Source organism: Alnus glutinosa, chromosome 4 (assembly GCF_958979055.1).
Source record: "Alnus glutinosa chromosome 4, dhAlnGlut1.1, whole genome shotgun sequence".
Lineage (NCBI taxonomy): Eukaryota > Viridiplantae > Streptophyta > Magnoliopsida > Fagales > Betulaceae > Alnus > Alnus glutinosa.
In genome coordinates, this window is record NC_084889.1 from 11847646 (window position 1) to 11864152 (window position 16507).

General features: G+C 35.4%; 2 protein-coding genes across 2 annotated transcripts; both read left to right on the forward strand.

Moving 5' to 3' along the window:
- The first annotated feature begins 1908 nt into the window (after positions 1-1908).
- On the forward strand, positions 1909-9948 carry LOC133866600 (K(+) efflux antiporter 6). The gene is made up of 20 exons (XM_062303177.1): positions 1909-2492; positions 2671-2714; positions 3178-3236; positions 3375-3453; positions 3571-3632; positions 3727-3802; positions 3918-3992; positions 4587-4658; positions 4741-4824; positions 5552-5620; positions 5741-5818; positions 5974-6062; positions 6448-6544; positions 6689-6742; positions 7600-7695; positions 8043-8231; positions 8310-8387; positions 8590-8634; positions 9123-9212; positions 9375-9948. The coding sequence occupies exons 1-20, from the start codon at positions 2279-2281 to the stop codon at positions 9456-9458; spliced, it is 1734 nt and encodes a 577-aa protein (XP_062159161.1). The 5' UTR covers positions 1909-2278; the 3' UTR covers positions 9459-9948.
- Positions 9949-12077: 2129 nt separating this feature from the next.
- LOC133865533 (uncharacterized) lies at positions 12078-12789 on the forward strand. Its single transcript, XM_062301956.1, has 2 exons — positions 12078-12228; positions 12338-12789. The coding sequence occupies exons 1-2, from the start codon at positions 12144-12146 to the stop codon at positions 12649-12651; spliced, it is 399 nt and encodes a 132-aa protein (XP_062157940.1). The 5' UTR covers positions 12078-12143; the 3' UTR covers positions 12652-12789.
- Positions 12790-16507: the final 3718 nt, after the last annotated feature.

Below are 16507 nucleotides of genomic sequence, written 5' to 3' on the forward strand. Positions count from 1 at the left end.
AAGCTTCATTTATTGTTTAATCTTGGGAAATGCTAGCTTCTATATATTTTGACAGACATTTTCTTTAAACTGAGTTAGAAGAAAAGTGTCACATGTCGCTTAACACATGAAAAACACATGTTTTTAACATTAATAAAAAGAAAAGTAATGTTATATACCATATTTATATTTCACAAATATTCCATAGTGTTGTTGTGGCAGTCCTAACCAATTTTTGAATTTTTATTTTTTATTTTTTTGCAAAGACTGATTTAAAGATTGGTTGAGACTGTCACGTTAGTATTGTGTGATAATTTTTTAAGATAAAAATGTAGTTTATAACATTATTCAATAAAAAAAAAATAAACTTCTAATATGCTCAAGAGATACATGACACGTTTAAAATTGAAGACTGGGTTGAAGGAATTGGGAGGGAATTTATCTCCTTACTTGTCTTGTCAAAAATTTTGTTTTACCCCTTTTGGACAATGATTTATTCAAACTGGGTTGAAGGAACTTCATCCAGCCTAATTTATAAAAATTTTATGTGTCTATTTTGCATGTGAGAATCACACGTTTTTTAAATAGCAAAAAAAAAAAAGTTAGAAGAAACACATACTTTTTTAATAAATTTTCTTCTAACTATATCCTTACTATTTAAAAAGCATAATGGATAAAATGATATTTTTATAGATTGAGTTAGAAAAAGTTCTTTCAACTTCTAACTATATACTTACTATTTAAAAAGCATAATGGATAAATGACATTTTTATAGATTGAGTTGGAAAAAGTTCTTCTGACCCAATTTGAAGGAAGTCGTATATCTTTTATTTATTTATTTATTTGAGACTGAACGAGACATACTAAATACTAATCCATGTAAAAAATCCCACTCTGATTCATCTGCTTCATTAATCATTAAATGTTTTACAATAACTTTAGGGCCAATTCAAAACTGCCGTTGATGATATGCTTTTGTTGAGTATTGGATAAATATTGTTACAAAAGTGCTACAAATATTTGAAACCACCAAAATAAATCGGTTGGTTAGTTGTTAATGTGTGTGTGTGTGTGTTTTTTTTTTAATTAAAAAAAGAAAAAAAAATGATATGCATATATCCTTTATACATTTTTTATAAATCTCTATATAATTAAATTTTAAATTTAGTGTTGAATTTGTAAGCTTAACGTGGATCTATAAATTTAAGAGTTAAATACATATTTGTTCCCTGTGCTTTACGACCTTTATTTTTTGCCCCCTCAATTTCACTTTTTATCAATTTTGGTACATGTGGTATATGAAAAGACGGAAATGGTACTTCTGTCTGATTTTTCGTTCAAAACTAACGTCCATCAACGGCATTTTCTATCATGTTGTTGTCTGGATGTTGTTGGAAACGATGTGTAAAGAATTGGGTTTTGGGCTTCAAATTTTTAGGTACCCAATGACGTGGGTGGACGTTAGTTTTGGACGAGAAATCAGACGGAAGTACCATTTTCGTCTTTTCATATACCACAGGTACCAAATTTGATAAAAAGTGAAACTGAGGGGGCAAAAAATAAAGATCATAAAGCACATGGATAAATATGTATTTAACCCTAAATTTAATGATGAATTTGAAAATAAAATATGTAGAAGCATATAAATAAAATGAAAAAAAAAAAAAAAAAACCAGATTTAGTAACTTTGAAAAACAGGTACCTGATGGCTAGTCAAAATGTGACGTGGGATTGCAGTTGCAGAGCAGCTGCTGCCAATAGTCTTTTGAAGAAAAATGCAACTAATGAAATCACCCAAACGACTAAATACTAATCTTTCTAGTTCTACTTCTACTCCATTGAAATTGATAATTATCTCGACTGACTGGGAACTCTTTCGTGACCCTGGCTGGAAATATTCCATAAGATCTACCAGAGCTCTTAATAATGAGTTGTTGCTGTTGAGCCTAACCCAGGTCCCTGGTTACTCTCTTACCCTTGTCCCTATTTATTTATTTATTTATTCAATTGTGATTTTGGTGGAGGTCACTCCTCTGACCTCTCACTCTCTCTCTCTCTCTCCCTCGCTCTCACAATCTTTCTCTCCTCTCTGTGTTGGGTCTCTATAATCCACTTGCCATTTCCACTGAGCCTCTCTCTTTCTCGTTGCATTTCTTTCTCTTTCACTTCCCTCTCCTCATTTCGTCTCTCCGCGTCTATCGCTTTCTCCCTCTATCCTTTTTGAGCTTCGTCGACCAACCGAAACCTCTCTCTCTCTCTCTCTCTCTCTCTCTCCGGTACGCACGCTTGCTTCTCAGCAATGTTGAGAAGATCTCCGTCCGCGGAGCTCAGCCTCCTCCTTCTCTGCTTTGCTCTGTTACTTCCTTCGCTGTCACTCGCCGAGTCAGATCGGCTTGAAACCACCAACTCCACCGAGTTGAATGTCTCTCTTTCTAAGCCCAAAGAAGGCAGCTTCGCACACATGATTGATCAAGCTCTGGCCAACGAGTTCCCCGAGAACGATCAACCCGAAGGTTCGTAGATCCGAGCTCTCCTTGCTCTCTCTGCTTATCAGTTTAGTTAGGGTTTATCATCTTACGCTTTTGCTTGGTTGATGAAGAAGCGGTTTGAAATGCGTATAATTACTGTTTTCGAGTTTCAATTTTGTTTATGTATGATCATGGTAAAATCCGCCGAGATCTTTTTTGGCAGCGGCTGATGCTGGAGGCTTCAATAACAGTGTAGCCGAACAGCAGGTTGGTGGCACCGTATTCTTTAGAAATTTAAATAAGAATGTTTTTGAAAGAAGTAGTTTTTGTAACCATAGAAGCCTTAGAACATCAATAATGATATTGAGTTCAGATACGCTAGATTATAAGGAGGTAGTTGAATTTATAACTATATTATTTATTCAAATTTCAATTCAAAATCATGGCCTTATAAAAGGTAAGTTAAGATCTCAATGGCCGCAATTATAATTTTATGCACAATTTTTAGTCAAATGTAATTAGATATGCTCGCAGTGATATAGAATATCTCACTTGAACTCTTATAATGTACTCTTTCTTGATTGTCAATTGCGATTTATTTGCATTCAGGCTCTTGATCAGTTGGATTTGCTATATCTTGTCTTTCTGTCCTAGTTTGAATTCATTAGGTGCCAATTTTAGCATGAAGCTCTCGCTGAACTCCATTTTCTTTATTTGTTTGTGTTATCAGGCAGTTCTGGAAACTGTAGCCAGAGTTAAGTCAAAGAAAAATGACACAAAAGAGGAAAAGTATGTGTTTCTGTTTTAAATCTGAGGATGCGTGTAGCTTCTCACTTGTATTCACCACTAGAATAATGAGGGTTTCTTTCTTTATGTCATCGTTTTGTGCCATTTTTTTCATTCTCCATTGTTGCTTCCAACTCTTAGGTCATTTCAACTGCATCATGTTTTTAATCTGGATAATGAAAATAGAGCAGAAGATACTCCTACTTTGATAGATCGGAAGGTAAGATTGCTTCAGTAAAAATTATTTTACTTGGGTAAATATGTCAAAATAAAATCTTTCCATGTTTGCATTTTTCATTTTAGTTCTAAAAGAATAATCTACGAGCTTTATTTTCAGGACAATGTCTTTATTATATCTAATTTCAAATCAAAATATCCAGTTCTGCAGCTAGACTTGAGGTAAACTTTGTGAATTTAAGATAGTTTTGTTAAAGTTATGTTTCTGCGTGTGCAATGTGAGCTTATCTGTGCTTTTCTACTTATTTCTTTGTAGATTGATATCCGATTTGGTAGTTGTTATTGTGTCAGCAACTTGTGGTGGCATTGCCTTCGCTTGTGCTGGACAGCCGGTCTGATTATTTGATCTATGCTTTATTTATGACAATCTCCACTATTAGGATCTGTTTAACTGTTATATTACACTAATTGTCTGATATTATTGTTAATAATGCTAAATTTTATCAGGTTATTACTGGCTATTTGCTAGCGGGATCTTTTATTGGACCTGGAGGGTTTAGCTTTGTCAGTGAAATGGTCCAAGTATGTTGTTTCTTTAAAAGCTATAGCCCCACTTTCTCTTATTACTTTAATACTCTTGAAAAATGATGGTTTGTTTGCTTTAGTGACATACTTTACTGTTTTGGCCAAGTAATCCCTTCATGTGTCATGATGCCAATGAATGAATGAATGAATCAACTGACATATCTATCAACCATTTGATTGTTATTGTAGTAATTCCTTTAGAGCTTAGTTAAAGCCTATACAGTTTTTCACTTGTTCTAGATTTGTTTGCAATTCTTTAGGTTTCTGTAATCCATGTCAATATACCTGTGTTACAAATTTACTGGCGATCATGCATTTTGTTGACGCTGTTATTAAATAGTTAACAGCATTAACGAAGTTAAAAACCCATCTTGGGATAAAGTGTAAATTGGTTGGCCTCCGTACATTAGGAACTGAAAATGACATTACCTAGTATCTTTTCTTATGGCTTAAAAGCTATTGTCCATGCGATTATTTGGTAGGTTCATGTCTTCTTATGTCATGGGATTCTCTCTGGTGAACCAATGGGGTCTTCTTTTGTCAGATATTTTTACGTGTCGCTTACTTTTTTGCACTGATGCATGCACATAGGTTGAAACGGTGGCTCAGTTTGGTGTAGTTTTTCTTCTTTTTGCGCTAGGCCTGGAGTTCTCCATGACAAAGGTCAGATTTTGTTCTTTAGCCTTCTTCATCTTCAGTCTTGTAGTGAAATTATTATTCAAACTTTATTTCTGTGTGATTGTAGCTCCGAGTTGTTCGAGCAATTGCTGTTCTGGGGGGCCTGCTTCAAATTTTCCTATTTATGTGCCTGTGTGGTATTACAGCCTCGGTATGCCTGCAAGTTCTGACAGAACTTTCATGGAAGTTTTTCCTTTTCTGCTTGTGAAAACTACTTGCATCTGAGAATATTCCATAGAAAAGTTAAAACTGAATTGGGAATATTGCAAACACTTAAGAGCTGCGATTTTCAAAGTAATAAGAACAATTGGAAGTAGATGACAAGTTTATGGAGGATCCTTGTATCATATCAACTTCGTTTCCACCCAGTGAAGAGGCTTGAGCTTTGCACTGGGGCTCTTAAGCTCTAGCCTTTAGGTTTTACTTTGAGCTAGTGGATAATAATGTCATATTAGGCAGGTAATGTAAAAGACAATTTTGATATCATTCACCACAGTTTGGCATTCTAGTTCTTGAGTCTTACGATAGTATTAGACCACCTTTTGACTGAGCCAATGGGAGGTCTGTGTTCTGCTATAGTGCCTTGAAGCTTCCACTCATCCATCTGACCCTATACACTATTCATATTTTGTTTGCATGGAGTCCCTAGGCGGCTCTAGCGGTGAAGGACTATGGTGGGGTTGGGTGGGTCTTAGGTTTGTATATTCAACAAATAAACTGGGAAAAAAGGTTTACTGTATAGTACTGGTGCACTTTGAATGGAAAATATTAATGCGTTGATTTTGATGCCAACCTTTTTAAGTTTCAAACATCTTTTGCAAAAGTAATGATGTTTCTCATTCTCAATGCTGCAATTTTTGAGCGGATTCCTTTTACAGTTATGTGGTGGTAAAGCTTCTGAGGGGGTATTTGTTGGCGCGTTCCTTTCTATGTCTTCAACAGCAGTGGTAAAACTTTATCTTGAATCTGTCTTATGTGTGGATGTGCTTGCAGTTCTATATCTATCTACTTAGTCCTATAATGAATGTTGTCTGTAATGGTGAAGTTTTTTTTACTCTGGGACACAGGTATTGAAGTTTTTGATGGAAAAGAACTCTACTAATGCCCTTCACGGTCAAGTTACCATTGGCATCCTTATTCTGCAGGTATTTAGCTGGTTTTTCTTTCTTTTCTTTTTACCAATCTTCCTTCAATGGACTCACCTTTAGGTCTTTTCTTTCCACTACTCCAATGATTGATGTGAACACTAAATTTCTACTTTCAAATGCTCTTTTACTCTTTAGAACTTTTTGACCTACAGGACTGTGCTGTGGGTTTACTGTTTGCTTTGCTTCCAGTACTGGGGGGGACTTCTGGTGTTCTTCAAGGAGTGATGTCCATGACTAAACTGTAAGTAATGAACTTATGAAACTCTCCAAGTTTCCAACCTTCGTTCTTTTTGTCTGAGAAGTGTCAGTGCGTCTGATATGAAAATGACTCCTTAGAAGATGTGTTTTTGCTACTTAGCATATACCAAAAGGACTTGGAAGTGACTTAATGGCTCCTTATGGCTACAATACTACATAAAATTTGGTGTATTTTTTTTATTGATGATAGCAATGGGGACACTGGGTATTCCATGCAGAAACAATGTGAAGTATACGTATTTAAAAGATTTTTTATATATTGGAATGATATATACATACAGTTATTCTGCAGATGAGATAAACTCACAACTTTTTGGCTATTCTGCAAATATTATCTCTTATGACATTGTATTTCTTCCCTTTGGCAGGTTGGTGGTATTAATTTCTTTTTTGGCTATTCTGACAATATTATCTCGTACTTGTGTCCCTTGGTTACTTAAACTGATGATAAGCCTATCATCACAGGTATGGTTACTTGTCATTTACATACTGTTAAAGATTCAAAACCTATTATATATATCATCACAGGTGTTTGTGTGTGTGTTTCTGAAAGATTGCTGATCATGTGTGCATGAGCTACTGTTTTTAATTATATTTTTATCTTTGCAGACCAATGAACTATATCAATTGGCATCAGTTGCGTTCTGCTTGCTTGTAGCCTGGGTTGGTTTTGCTTCCTATTTCTTCATCTGTCTGGAATTCTTGCTTTGGCTTAGATGTTACTCTATCTTCATTCCATATTCATTTTCCACTCTTTCATGTTTGAAAATTAGAGTTTGAGGATGCTCATTAATTTAATGACACATCATGTTTGATTGCGGTTTCCAGAATGGCCACTTATTTCATTTGCTTTCTTTTATGCATAGTAAGGTTGATAGAGGGAAGTGAGAATTTCAGTATCTTGATTCAATGTCTCCTAATTTGGCAGAAAGGTTGACACTCAATAGGGAACTTTTTCCTCCATGCTTTCAATTCCACAAAAAAACTACCATCAGTACGTTGTCCATGCTTTTTCATGGTAGTATTTCAAGCATTTAAGCCCCTGGATTGCAATGGCCAAGTTCTAAATCTGTTGTGCTGTCTGAATGATAAGTTCTGTTGTACTATGAGAAATGGTCATGTCAGCTGATTAAAGATGCTGCTTGAAGTTTGTTTATTTATATATCACCCAATGGACACTCTATCATGGAAAGTTGTGATTATCTTGATCATCTATGCATAAAATAAAGAAAGCGGATTTAAATGTTCTTTATATCAAGGACACATTAAGTTTTTGCATATGTGATAATCATGTAGATGGTACCTCCAGAGAATGGAAATGTGAAAGGATTAGAACAAACGTACATCTAACACTGCATAAAAGGCTATAATTGGAGTTATCTTGTTAGCTAGTGTTGATTGCTGCAGAAAAACATTTTATTTTGTTCAAAAGACCTTGAATCATGACCTTGTATTTCTTGCATATACTATATTTTGACCCTAAGCATGTGGCTATTTTCTAATTTTTTGTACAATTTCAGTGTAGTGATAAGCTGGGGCTAAGTCTAGAACTTGGTTCCTTTGCTGCTGGAGTGATGATATCAACGACTGATCTTGCACAACATACACTAGAACAAGTAAGGCTATTTAATTTATGCTATCTGTCATCAGAAGTAGTAGTTTACTAGTCTGTCCGACATCCAAGTTTTGGCATGTTTATCTTCCCCCAAGTGTAGTAGTGGTGGTTTTACCCCCTGTTTTCTGTAGTATCTTGTAAAATAAAGACTGCATGCCCGTCATGCACAAATCTTGTGATATGTAATATGTTGTGATTCATCTAAGGTAAAATATTGGTCTCAAGTTGGAGTCTTTTTTTTTCTTGATAAGTTGTCTCAAGTTGGAGTCTTCTGACAGTAAACATTTAATAGGTGGCATTGAGTATTACCGTGAGTGATCCTAGACTTGAATTTTGTTTTCTGTGCAGATCGAACCCATTCGCAATCTTTTTGCTGCTCTTTTTCTGGCCAGCATTGGGATGTTGATCCATGTCCAGTTTCTCTGGAACCACGTGGATATATTACTAGCATCAGTTATTTTGGTGATCATCATAAAAACTATAATAATCGCCATTGTTGTCAAGGGATTTGGTTACAACAACAAAACTGCACTTCTTGTAAGATTTAGATATCACAATGGTTATATCACTTGTTTAATATTTTCAATTTTTGAGTGAATTTGGGTGCATGTACAGGTTGGAATGTCTCTGGCACAGATAGGGGAATTTGCTTTTGTTCTTCTCAGTCGTGCTTCTAATCTTCATCTAGTTGAGGTTAGTGTTACAGTTTCCGTTTGTCATGCTGATGCTTAAACAAAACAATTTTGGATAGTAAACAAGTCTGGTGCCCTCATTGTTCACTAATGACCATAATATATCACTATGGCCATGTTTCTAGATCTTTAAACCACTATCTTCTAGCAGGAAAGTATGTGGAAATTTTGAGCTGTAGAGCTGAAACTTTGAACATTTTCAGGGGAAAGTGTACCTGTTGCTTCTTGGGACTACAGCTCTTAGTCTGGTATGAAGTTATTTCATTCAACGTTTCTACTGATATAATGTGTAGTTGATGGAATCCACGCATGCTTTGGATGTACCTTGTTTTGTTTTATCCCACAACATTTAACTGTTTGTTGACGAATAACAAACTTACATCACACAATTTTTCGGAATAGAAGTTGTTAAGAGTGTCTGTCCGCATTTCTTAATCTTTTTAGATGTATGCTGAACTTCACTTCAACCTCCTCCTACATATGAAATGCTTAGTTTCTTTTCTTTTCTGTGGAACCTAAACCCGGAATGATGGATTATCAGTTGCCTGAAACCAGTTGGAAAAAAACGAGAGGAACAGACCCTGCCAGGGGCTTGGAATATTATTCTTATAAAAGCTTAAACTCAATTTTTTAATTTTATTTTTATTTTTTAACCGTTACGTGTTCTTGCTTAAATTGATCTTCCTTATCATAGTAATGTGCTTTCTGATTGGATTATTCATAAAAACTTCTCCAGGTGACAACTCCTCTGCTTTTCAAGCTTATTCCTGCTGTGGTGCACCTTGGTGTGCTTTTGCGGTGGTTCTCCCCTGACAGTTCTGTTGAGGTAATTACTAGCATACAGTTAATCGTCTAGATGCTTAGCGTTAATAGAATTACCAGTCCTATGCATTCTTTCGCTTTCCTGGTTTTGTTTTTCTCCTTATCCTTCCGGAGCTTCATTGTTTCGAAAGGCTTCTTATTTTTATTCATTTATTTTTTACTTCAGATTGGATTTAAAGGAGATGTTCTCCGCTCAGAAAGTGGAAAGCAGCGTGTTATATTGATTGACGAGGAACCTCATGTTTCGTGAATACTCTCTCTCTCTCTCTCTCTCTCTATAAATATAAAGTGAAAGGGAATTTCAGAGTGTTATATGACAAGTTATACTTGAGCCCTCCTTTCCCAACAGTGCCACTGAAGTTGATTGGATTGAGTTATATTGACAAGTTATACAAGGGCTTTTCCACGAGGGATGCCATTACTAATTACCAGTTCCTGTGATCAGACTCGAAATCAACCGCTCAAATTGAACCTGAGAAATGCAAGAACGGTAAAGAGGTAATAATCTAACTGGTGAAAGGAGTAACAGATGAAGAATATCTATCTATGATTCATTCGTCTCCACTGCGGGACATTTGTGGAGACCCTATTCTTTTCAAGTGTAACATAGTTTCAATTTTGTAATTTAAAGTAAATCGTGTTTCATAGTTTCAATTTTTTTTTTTCTTTTTCTCTGATGTACAAAACAGTACCTAACTGTATTTCCTTTTTTATTCTCAAAATGATTTAGTTTTTTAGTATGACTGACATCTGATAGACAGCCTCCGGTTGGTTGGAAGTTTGTAACATGGGATCTATAAAGGAAAAAAATATCAAAAATAGTCGTTTGTGTTGTAAAATTAATGAAAATAACAAGACAAGATAAAGAGATTGTAAATATGAAATTAGTTCTTCAGGAACTATGTATGATTCTTCTCTATAATTGTGTATTTTACAAAGTATCCAATACTCCCTTTTATAGACATAGAATCATAGTGGGAGGTTAAGGAATAGGAAAGGATAGGACATGAATTAAAAGGCTACATCAATGTATTACATGAATGTTATGGAATTCTAAAAGATGACATGAATGTGTAGAATTCCAATAGATGAAACTAAATGGTCCTCCACCAAATGCATGAATGCATTCATAACACTCCCCCTTGGATGACCATACACTAAGAATATGCATCGTTAAAACCTTGCCAAGGAAAACCCAGTGGAAAAAAAACCTGTGGCGAAGGAAAAAGAGTACACTATTCTTGTGTGTCATCGTATGCTTTAGGATTGCCTCATTAAAACCTTGCAAAGGAAAACCCAGTGGGAAAAACCTTAGCGAAGGAAAAAGAGTACAATCAGCATAATCATTTTACTCCCCCTCATCAGGAAGAAGAACTTCAATTGTTTATGATGAAAGATCCTTGAGTCGGCGCATTCCAATGTTATTCACTAACTTCTTAAATGTTGCAGTTGGTAATGTTTTGGTAAATAAATCTGCTAAATTGTCACTTGATCGTATCTGCTTCACATCAATATCACCATTCTTCTGGAGCTCATGTGTATAAAAGAATTTTGGTGAAATATGTTTTGTTCTATCACCTTTAATGTATCCTCCTCTGATCTGTGTGATACAAGCAGCATTATCTTCATATAATATTGTCGGGCTATCTTTGATTGTGGATAAACCACACTTTTCTCGAATGTGTTGAATTACTGATCTTAGCCATATGCATTCCCGACTTGCTTCATGAATTGCTATAATTTCTGAGTGATTTGAAGAAGTAGCAACAAGTGTTTGCTTGACAGATCTCCATGAAAAAGCAGTACTTCCACATGTAAATAGATATCCTGTTTGAGATCTACCTTTATGCGGATCAGAAAGAAAACCCGCATCTGCATATCCAACTAACTGTGAATTTGAACCTTTTGGATAAAATAATCCCATGTCAGTTGTTCCACGAAGATAGCGTAGAACATGTTTGACCCCATTCCAATGCCTTCGAGTTGGTGCAGAACTGTATCTTGCTAGTAAATTAACTGAAAATGCTATATCAGGTCGTGTGCAATTTGCAAGATACATGAGTGCGCCAATTGCACTAAGATATGGTACTTCAGGACCAAGAATTTCTTCGTCATCTTCTCGAGGGCGAAAAGGGTCTTTTTTCACATCAAGCGAACGAACAACCATTGGAGTGCTCAAAGGATGAGCTTTCTCCATGTAAAAGTGCTTCAGGACTTTTTCTGTGTATGTTGATTGATGAACAAGAATTCCATTTTGAAAATGTTCAATCTGTAAGCCAAGACAAAATTTTGTCTTCCCAAGATCTTTCATCTCAAACTCATTTTTTAGATAAGTGGCAGTTTTTGTGAGCTCTTCTGGAGTCCCGACAAGATTTAAATCATCTACATAAACTGCAATGATAGCAAATCCAGATTCTGATTTCTTAATGAAAACGCATGGACAAATTGGATTATTCTCAAATCCTTCTTTCAATAGATATTCACTAAGACGATTGTACCACATGCGTCCGAATTGCTTTAACCCGTATAAAGATCTTTGTAGCTTGATAGAATAAATACTTCGGGATTTTGAATTACATGCTTCAGGCATTTTGTATCCTTCAGGGATTTTCATGTATATATCATTATCAAGTGATCCATATAAATATGCTGTAACCACATCCATTAAACGCATATCCAAACTTTCTGTAACTACCAAGCTAATCAAAAATCTAAATGTAATTGCATCCACTACAGGGGAATATGTTTCTTCATAATCAATACCTGGTTTCTGCAGGAAACCTTGTGCAACAAGTCTTGCTTTATATCTCACAATTTCATTTTTCTCATTACGTTTTCGTACAAATACCCACTTGTATCCAACAGGCGACACACCTTCTGGTGTTTGGACTACAGGTCCAAATACTTCACGTTTTGCTAGTGAGTTCAATTCTGCATGAATTGCTTCCTTCCACATTGGCCAATCATTTCTACGTCGACATTCTTCGACGGATTGTGGTTCAATATCATCATTACTTCTGGTAATGTCAAATGCAACTTTAAATGAAAATATGTTGTCGACAACAATTTTATTTCTATCAAATATTTCTCCTGTACTTATATAATTTATTGAGATCTCATTATTTTCAGGTACCTGTTCCTCTTCAGGGGGTAACTCTTCAGGAGATTCCTCTTCAAGAGGTTCCTCTTCAGGGGATTTCTTTCCAGGAGAATTTTGTACAGAAAGTTTGGATGGATCAATTTCTGTTGCCTGTTTTGTGGGTAAGGCCTCTTCAGGAGCGCCGATTTCATTTCCTTGTGCTTTTCTCTTCCGGGGAATCTTATCCTTTGCACCAATAGGTCTTCCACGCTTCAGGCGTGCCTTAGACTCATTTGCTGCTGTATTAGTTAATTGTCCTACAGGGACTTCTATCTTTGTTGGAGTATTAGCAGCTGGAATGTGAGACTTAATTATTTTCTTATTGTCAGTAAATGCATCCGGCAATTGATTTGCAATACTCTGCAAATGAATGATCCTCTGAACTTCTAGTTCACACTGATTTGTACGAGGATCAAAATGAGATAACGTCGAATTATTCCAAGTGATTTCTTGTCGTGCTTCTGGCAACGACTTTTCTTTCCCTAGTGATGGAAATATATTTTCATCAAAATGACAATCTTCAAAACGTGCTTTAAAAATATCACCAGTTAAAGGTTCAAGATATCTAATAATAGATGGAGAATCAAAACCAATATAAATCCCAAGTCTACGTTGAGGTCCCATCTTAGTGCGCTGAGGTGGAGCAATTGGAACATATACAGCACAACCAAAAATGCGAAAATGAAAAATATTTGGTGGTTGACCAAATACAAGTTGTAAATGAGAATATTTTTGGTAAGATGTTGGTCTGATCCGAACTAATGATGCAGCATGTAATATTGCATGTCCCCAAGCAGAAATAGGTAGTTTTGATTTCATAAGCAAAGGTCGAGCAATTAACTGAAGTCGTTTAATAAACGATTCAGCTAAACCATTTTGAGTGTGTGTATGAGCAACAGGATGCTCAACATTAATACCGATTGACATGCAATAATCATAAAATGCTTGAGATGTAAATTCACCCGCATTATCCATCCGAATAGATTGAATTGGATGATCAGGAAATTGTGCCCGTAATCTAATTATTTGGGCAAGAAGTCTAGCAAATGCAACATTACGAGTAGAAAGTAGACAAACATGTGACCATCTAGTTGATGCATCTATTAAAACCATAAAATATCTAAATGGCCCACATGGAGGGTGAATTGGCCCACATATATCCCCTTGAATTCTTTGTAAAAATGATGGAGATTCAAGAATTACCTTAGAAGGGGAAGGTTTTATTACAAGTTTACCTTGAGAACATGCAGCACAAGGATAATCACTTTGTAAAAGAATCTTCTGGTTCTTTAAGGGATGCCCATGAGAGTTCTCAATTATTCGACGCATCATAATTGTTCCCGGATGTCCAAGACGATCATGCCAAAGCATAAACATTTTTGGATTAGAGCACTTCTGGTGCATCATAACATGTGATTCAATTGTTCTTATTGTTGTATAATACAACCCGGAAGAGAAAGCAGGCAGTTTTTCCAATATGAGCTTCTGGCCCGAAATTATTGAAGTAATATAAAGATATTCGTCACTGCCTTCATTAGTGGTTTCAACATGATAACCATTTAAACGAATATCTTTAAAACTGATTAAATTTCTTCTAGATTTAGAAGAATACAAAGCATCATCAATACAAAATTTTGTTCCTTTTGGCAATATAATATTTGCTCTTCCAGAGCCTTCAATTAGGTTTGATGAACCTGATATTGTATTGACACTAGCTTTGTTTAATATTAAGTATTGAAAATATTTCTTATCTCTAAGAATTGTGTGCGTTGTACAACTGTCTGCCAGACACAAATCTTCACCAATCATTTTGGAATTAATCATTCCATCAGTATGGCCCATACCTCCATACATAATAAAATAAATATTAAATTTCATTAATCAAAATAAAATAACAAAATAAATTTAAAATTGACAACATAATATATATATATATATATATATATATATATATAACTACAAGATTACTGTGATTAACAAAATTCATTTTAATCCATTTTTTTTTTTCTTTTATGGATGCTTGATATAGGTCGATCAGATGTTTAGGCGTACGGCAGGTACGCGACAAATGTCTTTTCATATTACACCTGTAACATTTATCGATCTTAATAGTTCTTTGTAGGTTTATTCTGTAAACCTTTGTTTTTATATTCTTTCGCCTCAGTGTGGTTCCACTTCTGGTGGAAATGAAAATTTCTTTTGTAAGAATTATGAGTACGTTCCCATTGACCTCTATAATATATATATATTCTACCACGTCCACGTCCACGATAATGGTTTCCTTTATTACCACAAAATGAGGTTCCATTTGCTTCAGGAAATGGTGTAGAACTCGTTGGACGAGATTGGTGATTTTTCATTAATAGCTCGTTGTTTTGCTCAGCCACTAGAAGACAAGATATTAGTTCAGAATATCTTGTAAAATTACACTCTCGATATTGCTGCTGCAGGAGCACATTCGAGGCATGAAATATGGTATATATCATCATAAGTGCACAGTTTTAACTGTGAGCTGATGTTAAAGAGTGCAACTTCAGGTGCATCCAACAATAATGAGCTTTTTGGGAGGATAACTGTCTTCTGGTACTTGTATCTCTCCCTCAAATTATTCCACAAGGTCAATGAATCTTTTATTATAAGGTACTCATTTTTATTTAATTCATCATGTAGATGATGGCGAAGAAAAATTATTGCTTTAGCGCGATCCTGCAGGGATGCTTGATTTTCATTCATTGCTTTATCACGATCCTGCTGGGATGTTTGATTTTCATTCTTAATAGTATTTCCAAAATTCATAACATCAATATTCATAGCATTATAAATGATAACATTTTAGTTCATATTAATCGCACATGGATCATAAGATTCATATGTTTTAATATGATTCTTAAAACAATAAAAATTTCTAAGCATATGTTAGAATGTTAATTAACAAAATAGATAATAAGATTACTAAATCTTAAAGAGGCTTACAATGATTGAAGAATATCCCACGGATAGCTTTTGATGTTGAAGATCAAAAGAACACAACAACTGGCTAGAGCTTCGTGCTGATAACGTGTTGTAAAATTAATGAAAATAACAAGACAAGATAAAGAGATTGTAAATATGAAATTAGTTCTTCAGGAACTATGTATGATTCTTCTCTATAATTGTGTATTTTACAAAGTATCCAATACTCCCTTTTATAGACATAGAATCATAGTGGGAGGTTAAGGAATAGGAAAGGATAGGACATGAATTAAAAGGCTACATCAATGTATTACATGAATGTTATGGAATTCTAAAAGATGACATGAATGTGTAGAATTCCAATAGATGAAACTAAATGGTCATCCACCAAATGCATGAATGCATTCATAACAGTTTGTGGTTTGGATTTTTATCAATTACTTCGTTGACTTTTTTATTTTATCAATTTTTCTTTGAACTCTGAAGAAAAAAATATTATAAGAAGGCAAAAAAGAAAAATATAAGGGGGGCACATAGGGGATGGAGGTGTTGCACCCATCCATGCGAGGGAGTGGAGGCGCCATGCTCCCTGCATAAAGTGGGTGGATGGGGTGGCTTTTTTATTTTTATTTTTTTATTTTTTGTGAAGGAAAGATAAACTTTCATTAAAAACAAACAACATTACAATATCATGCACCACGAAGGTGAACATAATCAGACACCCTAAAGGTGTACATGCATTTTTAATCAATACTGACAGTTGCTACTAAAAAAACTCAACCAACAGAATGATGCCTCTACGTTGACATACACTTTTACTTGAACAGGGAGTCGGTCACACATTCTGGGCGACTGCCAAAGACTAAGTTTATATGCGCACAAAGTAAACTGTCTAAGGAAACATAAACAACAAACAACACAGGAAAAGCTCAACAGAGAAGCTGTCTGCCGGAGCAGCCGATGCCGCCATAGACAAACCCATCAACTCTCAAATGCCAAAAGCTTCCGAGCACCACCAGAACCACCAACCACGACGAAAAACTCGGGTTGTAGCCATCACGCGCAGCCCCAATCTGAAATCCACACAGGCGCATAAAGACCACACGCCGACCGCCGAGAGACCGCACAACCGTGGGGAGCGGCTGGAGCACCAGAAACTGACGGCGATCAAGGCTGAAGGGTGTGTGTCTAACAGAAGATGACGGAAA